The sequence below is a fragment of the Leptonotus elevatus genome, chromosome 9 (genome assembly GCF_054856555.1).
Source record: "Leptonotus elevatus isolate MCC_2025b chromosome 9, RoL_Lele_1.0, whole genome shotgun sequence".
Classification (NCBI taxonomy): domain Eukaryota; kingdom Metazoa; phylum Chordata; class Actinopteri; order Syngnathiformes; family Syngnathidae; genus Leptonotus; species Leptonotus elevatus.
The window spans coordinates 26063285-26075644 of NC_141247.1; the positions used below are offsets into that span (position 1 = coordinate 26063285).

Here is a 12360-nt window from a genome sequence, read left to right on the forward strand (position 1 = left end):
AGGGCGTGAAAGGTCATCGTTTTAAGATAACTCCGCCCATGTTTGGACTTCCGCTTCCTGGTTGAGAAAAGCGCGTGTGCTCTCAATATATGTGTGCGTGCGTGCGTGAGCTAGTAAAACCAACTATAAAAATAAAAAAACTGTCAATAAAATACTAAAATACAATAAGTAAATTAAAAAAAAATTAAACACATACAAATAAATAAGTCCAAACCTGTAGAAGACGCCGAGGAGCACACAATTGACGCTGAAGTAAGAAGGCAAGGAGCACAAGTGGCGGTCCTCGTCTTGGGAATACGTTTGCCGGTCCTCGGATGCCGCGCGCCCTTTCAGGACGTTTTCCTCGGAGGAAAGTCGAAGGCGAACGCGAATTCCCGGACGCGAATTCCCGGACGCGAATTCCCGGACGAGCGTCGACTGGATGACTCGATGAATCCGCCGAGGACACATGAAGGTCAAGCAACTCATTAGTGGAACAAGCACAACAACATTTCGCGACAAACAAACGTTGGCATGACTTCGATGTTCAGGATATGTTTATACAATCAACTTGACATTTTGCTTATGAACTTTTTGTTCTTGTGAGGATCCTTTAGCGTAATTTCGCTGCCATCGGACCAAAACCTGCGACATTACCATTTGGTCCAGTTGGTACTTTCCCCCATACCCCCCCCCAAATGATTGGCCAATCTCAAAAGTTGAAAATGTTTTTGTTTTATGAGGCTCAACAAAATGTCCATTTGGTTCCTTGAAAAGTGACACTCTTGGAGATGCCAGTCCGTGATGTCATTTGTGCTTTGATAAACTTCTTGTTTTATGACGTGTGTGCGTGACACCAACCTGAACGCAAACCCAAAAGCCAAAACCCAAAACCGCCTGGGACAAAAAGACCAGAGCTGACTTCAACATAACCCAGGGGTAGGCAAGTTGGGTCCGAGAGAGCCGCAGTCCTGCCTGTTTTCGGCGTCTCCTGCTTCCAACCCAGGTGTTTCAAATCATCAGCTCATCATTACGCTCCGCAGGAGCCTCTCAGCTGTGTTGGAGGAGGGAGACATCAAAAACAGGCAGGACTGCGGCTCTCTAGGACCCAACTTGCCTACCCCTGATCTAACCTGATACCAAAACTGAAACCGCAAACACTCTCCAACGATTGGGAATGTCAACCGGCTCAAAGGCGTTTGGAAGACTCAATTGTTTAATGGTCGCCTACTTGGTAATAGTTACTTTTGATAGTATGAAGTTGGCTTTCGATAGAAGAGTGGTTCTCACACTTGTGCTCAAGACCACGATGTCCAAGACTTGCCCGAGACACGACTCCACTTGACTACACCAAGAGAAGAGCAAGACCTTTGGGAGTTGAGACCAAGTCAAGACCAGGACAAAGACCAAGATCATAAAAATCACATTTGAAAAAACACAAGGTTAATTCATGCATTTTCTCATTCTCTCCTTCGTTTGGCTTTTCTTTGAAATGCGTTTGAGTCAACAACAACAAAAACCTCTTCCAAAGCACGACATGCAAAAAGTTGGAAGTTCTTTCCAGAAAAAAATCAAAAAAATCCGAAAGGCAACATTTGACGGGTTGATGCCGCTTGAATTGGCATAACGTGAATTGGTCTTTTTGAAGGTTGCCGTCACTCAAACCACATGAATTGAAGCAATTTGTTCTTCTTGTCAGCACATCCATCAAGTTGACGAGGAACAGACCGCGTGCTGGCCGGTCTCCACGGAAAACGCCGCGTTGGACCGTTGCACGACCCGGCCTTTTTGGAGTCGAGACGTTCAAAGTGTCACAACCGCAGGTACTCGTAGCGCTAATGCTATGCATGCTCCCAAAGAACCACTGCTGAAGTACAGCACAGTTCAGTTGTCTTTAACTTTTGACTGCGACACATTGAGTTGCATGTCACGGTTTGTTTTTCATTCCAAGTCATGAAATGCATTTGGCTCCAATCAAAGCCTTACAAGACGCTCCGTCACAAAATGAAATACAATTGATGTCAAAACATTGTTGTTCATACTTTACAGCCCAACATCGAGTCACCTTTTTGCAATTTGCCGATAATAAATGTGATGAAAATATTTGTGGGGAGCGGTTGTAATTTACAAGGAAGAAAATGTCCTGGAGTCCACGACTCGCTTCGTGTTCCCGATACCAATTGCTCTGAATTTGAAAAGAAAAACATACTGGTCCTGTCAGCAACGACCAACATGAAACACTAATGCCCCTTAGTGGCAGAAAAATACCACAGCACAAGTCTGAGTCAGTTTCACACTCGTTGGAACTGTTTAGTATACTTTTTGTTTTTACTTCAAATAAATACTTAATATAAAATGACTGTATCAATAAACCAAAATATACAACCACCTTTATGTTAACTAACAAATATAAAAAACTTGAGAAAAATGATTGTACATTTGGATGCAAAATCATGTGCAATTTGCGATTAATTGCGAGTTAACTATGGAAATCATGCAATTGACTACAAATAAAAACTGTCATCAATGACTGCCTTAATTAGTATTTAGTAATTATGCATATGCATGTATATGTTGTGTGTATATATGAGCTATGTTTGTTTATGTGTGTACGTGTGTGTATATACTGCACATACACAGTACGACGTGGGCATAAATTTGTTTAAAGTTGCATTCAAAGCATGCATTTAGACTTGCTGATAGCTGCGGAATCCTTGAAGCTTCTGTTTGGGTACAATTTTTACTAGACTTGCCTTTAATATATTTGAATGGAATCACTAAGAGTGTGCGTGTGTGCGCGCGCGTGCGTGTGCGCGCGCGCGTTCGTGTGTGCGCGCGCGTTCGTGCGTGCAGGATATTCCAGTTGAGGGTATAAAAGACGGCAAGAGGGCGGGCGTGGGGTCAGAGGTGCGCCCGACTGACACAGGTAAGCATCAACTTTGTTTTTCTTTTTAACTCCATGAATGAGATATTGATCGCTTGAAGTCTGGATTTCAATGTGCCGTGCGATAATACAAAGAAATACATTTCCAAAAACGCGCCATCTTGTCCAAATGTTCATCCATAGACGTTGAAATATGGACGTCTATCATATGTGCATTATTGACCCGGATGTATCAATACACATTTGCAAGATGGTGGGCAGGATGATGGTGAAATGATCGATGAAGGTTCCCTCTGTTGCCGGGCGCCAGCAAAAGTCCGCATGAAAGAAACAACATTTTAAATTGCTTTTGTGTCATTTGTGTATGTAAATATTGTATGTGCTTATCGGCATTTGAGTCCAAATCTTTTCTTCACGTCTGTTGGAAATGATGAAGACAGGATAGGACATTTTCTGATCAGTGGACGAGGTCAAGTCATTAGTCCTTCAAATTGGAACCAAATGGGACTTTTGAGCCACACTTTTGAAGTGAGGTCGCTCCTCATCATCATCATCATCATCATCATCATCATCATCTAGGAGGATTAACGTACATTTGTCAATTAGGCGAGAGCAATTGGACGTGCTCAACACTTTTAAGTGCGTGTCGAAGTGTTGACGCGTTTCTTTGCATTTGTCTTCTCTTCTCGTCCGAACTCACTTTCACCACTTTTCCGTTTCTGATGTACACGTGAAGGCGTTTGGTGGTCCGAATGGGACCCGGCCGCGCCAGTCTTCAAGAATTCATGCAATGTCATAGTTGTTGTCTAATCGTTGTCATATTTCCGCCTCATCTTATTTTCTATCCATCCAACTTGAATCCCAGAAGGCGGAAGAGACGCGAGTCCTCTTTCAGGTTGTCACGTTACTTTTTGGATCACTGAAGAGTTTGGTTTTGTTTTCTCCCCCAAAAAGCAACACAGGGTCGTCAAACAATTGTTCAACAATCAAAAGCAAAACTGAGCAAAAGTGTGGCGTCATCGCCGAATAATAAGCATGCGCTTTGTTTTTACAGATTTTATTCTGTCTTCATGCTCACCATTTCCTACTTACATCAACAAAAGTATTTGTACTAACATACAATACTTATATATGCACATTCCTATTTGACCAACAATGCCAAACTTACATTATAGGGCTGGCACATCAATCCAATGAATTTGAATTTTACACATCAACAATCGGAAAATGAGTTCAATCGTGGGTTGCATACAAATAAATAAGCGTGTATTTATGTATTCTTGTGGATTAATCCAAGCTTTGGTTTGGTTGTTTTATCCAAATGTTATTGAGAGTTGTCAATCATTTTGTCCGAATGCTTTACGTAAGACGTCTTTGTTGCCAATTGTGCCATTTAAGCAAGTTAGGCGCAAGATAGAAATGTGACGTTCAGGTTCAAACGCATTTCAAATCAGTATACGTTATTGTTCTCTGAACATTTTGCACAGGATTTTCTTTTTCTTTATATATAAATGGAACACTGGACACTCGGGTAAAGAGAGGGGCGGAGCTGTCATCTGATCACCGCCTTGTCGTGTGTTGTCTCCGATGGTGGGGGAAGATGCCGGTCCGACCTGCTCGACCCAAACGAATTGTGAGGGTCTGCTGGCAGAATCCCCTGTCAGAGAGAGTTTCAACACTCACCCCGGCAGAACTTCTCCCTCGTCCCGGGAAGGGGGGAGGCGGGGGCTATTGAGTCCGAGTGGGCCATTGAGTCCGAGTGGGTCATGTTCCGCGCCTCCATTGTTGAGGCGGCCGATCGGAGCTGTGGCCGTAAGTGGGTCGGTGCCTGTCGTGGCGTCAATTCCTGTAAGGGATGCCGTCAAGCTGAAGAAGGAGTTCTATGGGGCCTTTTTGGCCTGTGGGACTGACGGGTACCGGCTGGCCAAGTGGAACGCGGCTTCGGTGGTCGCTGAGGCGAAAACTCGGGCTTGGGAGGAGTTTGGCGAGGCCATGGAGAACGACTTCCGGACGGCTTCTTCTGGGAACTCTGAGGTGGGCGCTGCCATTTCTGGGGTTGAAGTCACTGAGGTGGCTGGGAAGCTCCTCCGTGACAAGGCCCTCGGGGTGGATGAGACCCGCCCGGAGTTCCTAAAGGCTGGCGGGGACAGTGTCTCTGGATTGGCAGACCGGGGTGGCGGTCCCCCTTTTTGAGAAGGGGGACCCGGAGGGTGTGTTCCAACTATAGAGGGATCACACTCATCAGCCTCCCTGGTCAGGTCTATTCAGGGGTGCTGGAGAGGAGGCTCCGTCGGGAAGTCGAATCTCGGACTCAGGAGGAGCAGTGTGGTTTTGGTCCCAGGCCGTGGAACAGTGAACCAATAGATAAATGTATTTTTTTACAACACAGACTCTGTAGGTGCAAGTAGCAGCTCTCAGCTGATAAAGAAGATGTGCACATTTGCAATCCAACAGAAAGTTTGGACATCTTTGAAAAAGAGATGGAGTGAAAATAAAAGCACAGAAAACCACTTCAACCGAAAACGGAACGATTTCAGTTGAGATTTTCTGGCCGAATGAAAATAACAAGTTAGTTTAGCAAAAACAGGAAGTAGATTCTGGAATGTGTCAGTTCTGATCTGAAGCGCCGATTTCAAAATGCGATTGTTGTGATGGCGTAGCGCGAGGGTGGACTTGCGACATGAGCGTGGCGTCGGCCAACGGGAGCCAACTGATCCAGTACCCGGACTCGCTGGGCAAAGCGGTGGTCAAGAATGTTCTGGTGCTCTCCATCGGCCTGTCAATCAACTACATCAACGTGGTCCTCATGTACACCTTCTGCAAGCACCAGGTAAGGCGACGACGGCACACAACAAACACATTTTCAGCGACATCGTCTCGTAAACACCCGAGGGTAGGTCGGACCAAAACGCTGAGACGAGCGCAAGTTTGAATGAGCTGGTCTGGTGCAGAAGGACACGATTGGGAAGCTAACGTGATGACGGAAGCCGTCTCCTCCCACACCACAATGACAAGGCAGCGGTGCGCAGACGTTCCACTGCCCATTGAGGGGAAAAAACGTTTAACGTCAATGAAGGTTTTTGCCGGCATGCATTTGGATTTTTGCGTACGTCATTAAACACCACAAAATCCAAAATAATTCTCAGAAGAATTTCCGATTCAACTCGACCACGTTTTCATCAAGCTCAATCATGTGCCGTGTCGTGTGAGGCGGCCGTTTGCAAATTGAAAAAAGTTCAACTTGGGAGCGCCGTCCCTGCGACGGCAGACAAGCGGTCCAATGAGAGAAGGTTTGGCAATCCATCAATCAGCATGAAAAGCATCCATGTTACTTCTTGGTAGACCATCAAGCAGGAGCTTCCAAATATGGGCACGCTTTCACCGGGGCATCGTCATCCCTGCCCCACAGTGAACATCATAAAACAAGTGCAGTGTGAAAAGGCAAGTAGAAGGCATAAAAAGTTGTACTGTGTAGAAGATGGCAAGAGGAAATAGTCAAATCGATACTTCTTGTTTAGAACCTTAGTTTTAGCACCACACTGAGATTAGATTGTGTGAAGTCCAAGGCAGGTGTCCGGTTCAGTCAACCTGGAACATTTAATAAACAACAGAGGAGGAAGGAAGACAAGAGACTTAGATTATTTTTGCTCGCGAGGAGAACGAAACAGATGTGCACAGATTACAATCTCCTACTCGAATCTCCTCTTTTTTTATTGGGTAGGCCCTGGTTACATAGCCTATTGCTGCTCTAAAGGGCTTGGGGATGCACATAGCAGCGACGTGACAATCGTCCCGGATATGACAATAATGCAACAGTGTTTTTCAGCGCGGAAAGTTTCAGTCAAAGTTCAACCGCAAAATGCTCCAGCCGCCATCTTCGTCAGTTTCCCGTTCCTGTGTTGCAACTGCAGCGTCTTCTCTCCACAGACGACCCCAACCCACATAGTTCAAACATAGCTCACACTGTTGAATAAGTGCTTTGCAATTACTAAAAGAGTAAATATGGGATAACTTATGTACATTTATTCTAACAGCAAGGTTGGGGAATCCAGCAGGTCCAAATCAGAAAGTCAAAACCCTGAGACAGTTTAGCTTTAGCCACAACAGGCAGGTGGAGATGAGTTGCTTTACCTGCCAGTTGAAAAGAAGCTAAAGCCAATGTGTGGCGGGGTTTTGACTTTCTGGACCTGCTGGATTCCTGCTAAGCCCGCTCGCAAATGCGTGCCGAGTTTTTCAGCTGAGCAGGTTTGAAGCAGACTCTGCGTGAACAGATTTTCCGTGACATTGTTTGAACTTTGTGTTCAGATCTTCTACTGGAACCCTCGCTACATCCTGTTCTTCCACCTGGTCGTGAACGACATGATCCAGTTGAGCGTGACCGTGGTCCTGTTCGTGGTCAGCTACACCCTGTACACCATCAGCGTGTCTGTGTGCGCCCTCTTGGTCCTGGTGGCCATCATCACCATTGAGAACACGCCCCTCAACCTGGCCTGCATGGCGGCCGAGTGCTACGTGGCCGTGTGTCTCCCGCTTCGCCACGCCCGCATCTGCACCGTCAGGAGGACCCTGGTCCTCATCACCTTGATCTGGACCATTAGCTTCGTCTCCGCCTTCCCGGACCTCTTCGTCACGCTGGCCACTCAGCCTCTGGAGTTCTTCTCCTCCAAAACCTTCTGCCTCCGAGAGACGGCCTTCCCCAGTCCGATGCTGATCCAAAAGCGGGACATCACCTACATCGTGTACCTGGTCCTGGTGTGGTCGGTCATCTTCTTCCTGTACTTCAAGATCCTGTTCACGGCCCAGACGGCCAGCAAGGACGCCAAGAAGGCTCGCAGGACCATCTTCCTGCACGGCGTCCAGGTTCTGCTGTGCATGACCATGTACGCGGAGGCGCCGGTCAAGAAGGCTGTACTGCGCTGGTTCCCCAAGAACTACACGGACTCGCTGTTCGCCTGCTACATCGTGGTGCAGGTCCTGCCCCGCGCCATCAGCCCCATCATATACGGCGTGCGGGACAAGTGCTTCCGGAAGTACCTCCAACGTTACCTCTGTTGCAAGCGCGAACCTCGATGACTCCGAAAGCCAAACGAGCAGAAAGACCGACGACGAGAGACCGAAAGCCATCAATTGACCACGGCGCAGCCATTCCAAAAACTGGCTCCAATGATGACTTCAGCCTTCGCAGTTTGAACCCGCCAAGTCGGCGGGAAGGAAATGCCGCTTGTCATTTACTCGCCCAATCCCTAATTCCAATCACATCAATATTCTTATTGATAATAAATCAAACATTCCCATAAATCAGTTTCCAGGTACACAAAAAACGCAGGTTGAAGTTCTTGGCCAGTCGAATGCAGGTTTTAGTCACTGTCGGATTTGAGATTGATTGGTCTCTCTAACACTTTCTGTTTTGTCATTCAAGTGCACAAAACAAGTTGGAGTCATTGCTGGGCCCAACACGGTTACTCAAATATTCCACTTGGTCGGTCTAACAGGCTCAAGTTATTGGTCAGTCTAATTTTTACATTTACAAACTATTTGGAGTTGTTGCTTGCCTCATACACTTGCTAACTGATTAGATTGAATTGGCCACTTCAACACACAAAAGGGTTCAAGCTTTTGGTCGATTGTTATGAATCAGGTGTGTTGGAGGACGGAAATATGGAAAACCTGCAGGACCAGGCTGTATAAGACTGACCCATAACTCAAACCGAAATCGAACCTTTCAGTGTATTACACCAAAACGCTAGCTTAAACCTGTGAGTGTATTAGACTGAGAAATATGGCAAACAATTCTAGTGCATTAGACCAACAACTAACTTCAAGCTGTTAACGCATTAGAGAGTGATTGGTTTAAGGTATTGGACAATCCCGAAAGGTCAAAGTTATTGGTCAATCTAACACAAACATTTTTAAGTTATTGGTCATTTTAATGCTCTTCCGGGTTTGAGGTTTTTCTATACACTTGCTAACCGTTTCAAGTCACGGGTCGTACTTGCTCTCGCGACTGGGACTCGTTTTCAGCCCTGGAGTTTCAGGGCTCGGACCGGCCCACTTTAGGTCACATTTGAATGAGCGGCGACAATTGGACAGATGTCAAATAGATGAGCGTTCCCTCCAATGATATTCCTCTTGCATTTGATCAGAAATGTCATTTACAATTGAATGCTCTCACAAGTGTGCGGTCTTTGTTTATTTGAACAAGTATGTGAAGATAAAATGGGCAAAAAAGGGACGAAAATAAACCAATAAGCAAATGTACATTAAATGGCATACGTCATTTTACACTTCTCAAGACACGCCTATCAAATGACGTTAAACCAGCAAGATTAAGGCAGCAAACACTGTACTTGCTGTCAGTGCTCTTATTACTGAGCTGACTGACGCTAACTTGAAGACAGCAACGTAATCGTAGGAGGCTTTTCCGTGTTAAGATTAAGATTCCCTGATTGTCACAAAATGTATTCTCCGTATTTGGCCCATCCCCTGAGGGAGCGGTGAGCAGCAGCAGCGGCTGCGCTCGGGAATCATTTCCAACCCTGCTGTTACTAGTAACACTTGTGATTGTGTTTTGACTTTTCAACTTAATTTACAGTTTCAAGTTCTGGGTCAGTCAGTCCCTATAACAGCTCTTTGGTAGTTAATAGTCGCCTATAACTTGTTTGATCCCTTAGTTGGCCTAATGCACTTCGGAGGAACAGACTCAGATTATTGGTCAACTCGTTCTGGGAAGAAAAAAAATCGCAGTTGGCTTTGCTGGGAACTATAAATATCGAAAAGGGGGCGAGCGACGACAACTTCGGGAATGCGCCCTTCCTCTAGGGGCGCTGTCGCGCATTTCAAGCCTTGAACGTAGAAGAAGAAAACCAGGAAGAAGAAGATCATCCGCCTGCCATCCCCGACGCGCTCGTCCGCTGTTTTTGCCCCCTGAAGGTCCAACAAGGTGAGTCCGACCGGGCGCGATTGTTCCTGCTCGAGTGGCCTCTTGCAAACATTTCACACGTCGGCGAAGTCACTGCGGATGAACAATTTGCTGGATTTGCGCCGCTTGTCACTTTTTGCTGCCTGCTTGCTGATGGTTAGCTGCCCGTCGTGCTCGCTGGCGAGATCTTCTTGCTGTTCTCCTCATTTAAATTGTTTTAAATAATAGTCAAGTTGACTAAATACTGGCTCGAGTATAAAGTCGAATCTCCGTCCGTAATTTCGCAATTAATTGCAATTCAAAGGACTTTTTTTAATGCTTATATGTTAACGGAAGTGTTCGTGGTGACCTCTTCGACGGCGGCGACGTGTGATGATTATTTGTCGTGATGTCATCGATTTTGATTCAACGTTAAAGTTCCTAGCAGGCCGGGTAGATTGTTAAAGAAGAAAATAATATAAAAAATCAAGTTCATTGCAAGTGTTTTACTGTTCTACTTGTTGGCCATAATTGTATTGCTCAATAACTTATATTAATGGTGGTCACATAGTATTCAAACATTTATTCCAGAATATTTATGTATAAACAGATGCAATGTTTCGTCTGTGAATGTTAAATAATGTTTGACTCTTTGTTAATAATTCAAATAAAGTTCCTAATGGGTTATTGATCTGTCTAGTCTGCTCACTAGCAGTTTGAAGGTATTGGTCAGTCTAACACATTTATGTGCAAGTTTCACTCATTGGTTGCTGTAGAAAGCCTACCAACAGGTTCCAAGTGAGTGTTCGGTCTAAAGCACTCACTAACAGGTTCGATTTATTGGTGGGTCTATTAGACTCCGCTTTGAGTTATTGGTCGGTCACTTAGTAACAGGTTCAAGTTATCGGTCGGGCGTAATACGCTCCCTTCGGCTATCAGTTTCAAGATATTGGTCGGTCAAATACGCTCAACGAGCAGCTTTGGGTTATTGGTCGGCCTCATAAAACGAGAGATTCAAGTAATTGGTTGGGTTAATACAAAAGATTGAAGTCATCGGTAGGTCTAGTAGCCTTATTAAGAATCTTTGGTTATGATTTAAATTACACTAACAGGTTCCAAGTTATTTATTAGTCCACTAAGAAATTGTCGTTCTTGGTCATTCTAATACTCACTAAAAGGTTCAAGTCAAAGACTCATCGAATATGTAACAATTTTGAGTTATCGGTCAGTCTAATGCATTTGCAGACAGGTTCATTGCCCGTTTATTGAAGTCATTGGTGGTTGTTGAGTTCTTGTTCGGTCGAACCTATTTTTTTTCTTCTTCTTCTTCTTCTCTCTCCAGGTGATCGAGATGTCGCTGCCCAAGCCGGTGATGCGAGGTCTGCTGGCAAAGCGCCTGCGCTTTCATTTGCCCATCGCCTTCGGTTTTTCCATCCTGGTGGCCGCCGCCTTCAAGGTGACGCAAACTTGCGAGTGCTGCCGGTTACTGGTCGGTCTAACATGATATACCGACACGTTTGACTCGGCAGTTGCTCGCATTCAGTATTCCACGCGTTTGCTGGCCCGATGGAAGACGTTTGAGTCTTTGGTCAGTCCAACACTAACCGCTTTCAGTTATTGGTCCTTCTTATACTCTTGCAAACGAGTGTAAGTAATTGGTTGGTCTATTACACGAACTGCCTGGTTCAAGTTGGTGGTCAGTCTAATACGCTCACAGGTTTCACTTATTGGTTGGTCTGAAGTTATTTGCTCGGGATGTCGCCATAACAAATTTTTCCCAAAGAAATATTTTCCCACAAATGAAGTTCTCGATTGCATGGTCTTTATGGTACCCCTAAAAAAAATAAAAGGAGGTTGCACTGGTGTGATAAGCCTTTCCAGGGGTATGAGAGGAAACTGTGAGTGACTCGCTGTAACAAATGTTTCATATTTGCTTCTGTTCTATGGGGGTCACTCTATCTGTGTGTGCGTGTGCGTGTGTGTGTGTGTGTAGTACACAGTGTTGGAACCGCGCAAGAAAGCCTACGCCGACTTCTACAAGCAGTACGACCCGGTCAAGGAGTTCAACGCCATGCGAGAGGCGGGAATCTTCCATTGCGTGCAGCCCACCGGGAAGTAAAAGCTGCTCGGCCCTCCCGCCGCGCGCCACAAAAAGCAGCGCTGCTCACTCACTTAGTGGCAAATGTTTGCTTTTCCTCCTTGTAGTTGTTTTCTGCTGTGAAGATGCTTCTCTCCTCATTTCCATCAAATAAATGTATATTGAGTCAACACAAGCTTTTTTTGAGGGGGGGGGGGGCATTTTTTAAATTATTACTGTGGAAGGAAGTCAGGTCATTTTATTTTATAAAAAGACTCTGCTTGCTTCACATATAAAGAAGTTACACGTGTAAAATACATTACAATTTACATTTTGCAGTTGACAAGAAAAAACAAAAAGTTTTTTTTTTAATCAGTAATGAGTAGAACTGCCACACCAGGAAAAAAAACAAGTTCTATATTGTGTTATAACGTGATTACTTATGACGCTAAATGAGAAAGAATTAAAACATGTACTGTACATACCAACCTACATTGCTTCATTTTGTTTTGCTCAATACAA

At 45.1% G+C, this 12360-nt stretch overlaps 2 protein-coding genes across 5 annotated transcripts; both read left to right on the plus strand.

Annotated features, from left to right (window-relative positions):
- Nucleotides 1-82: 82 nt before the first annotated feature.
- On the plus strand, nt 83-9121 carry LOC147168993 (odorant receptor 131-2-like). Of its 4 annotated transcripts, XM_086084903.1 has the most exons (6): nt 83-1213; nt 1283-1421; nt 1679-1802; nt 2833-2905; nt 5524-5693; nt 7169-9121. In XM_086084903.1, the coding sequence occupies exons 5-6, from the start codon at nt 5544-5546 to the stop codon at nt 7934-7936; spliced, it is 918 nt and encodes a 305-aa protein (XP_085941029.1). In that variant the 5' UTR covers nt 83-1213; nt 1283-1421; nt 1679-1802; nt 2833-2905; nt 5524-5543; the 3' UTR covers nt 7937-9121. The 4 variants fall into 4 exon arrangements, with proteins under 4 accessions (XP_085941029.1, XP_085941028.1, XP_085941026.1 ...); XM_086084904.1 differs by lacking the exon at nt 1283-1421 and having other exon boundaries at nt 435-454; XM_086084902.1 differs by lacking the exon at nt 2833-2905 and having other exon boundaries at nt 83-1421.
- Nucleotides 9122-9673: 552 nt separating this feature from the next.
- On the plus strand, nt 9674-12330 carry cox6c (cytochrome c oxidase subunit 6C). Its single transcript, XM_086084905.1, has 3 exons — nt 9674-9803; nt 11104-11217; nt 11755-12330. The coding sequence occupies exons 2-3, from the start codon at nt 11113-11115 to the stop codon at nt 11878-11880; spliced, it is 231 nt and encodes a 76-aa protein (XP_085941031.1). The 5' UTR covers nt 9674-9803; nt 11104-11112; the 3' UTR covers nt 11881-12330.
- Nucleotides 12331-12360: the final 30 nt, after the last annotated feature.

Bases quoted from the DNA above. Each gene is read 5' to 3' on its own strand.
- LOC147168993 (XM_086084900.1), top strand. The intron at 1,803-5,523 runs GTACTCGTAGCG...GTGATGGCGTAG, and splicing joins TCAAAGTGTCACAACCGCAG to CGCGAGGGTGGACTTGCGAC. The intron at 5,694-7,168 runs GTAAGGCGACGA...CTTTGTGTTCAG, and splicing joins ACACCTTCTGCAAGCACCAG to ATCTTCTACTGGAACCCTCG.
- cox6c (XM_086084905.1), top strand. From the start codon at position 11,113: ATGTCGCTGCCCAAGCCGGTGATGCGAGGTCTGCTGGCAAAGCGCCTG. The intron at 11,218-11,754 runs GTGACGCAAACT...GTGTGTGTGTAG, and splicing joins TGGTGGCCGCCGCCTTCAAG to TACACAGTGTTGGAACCGCG.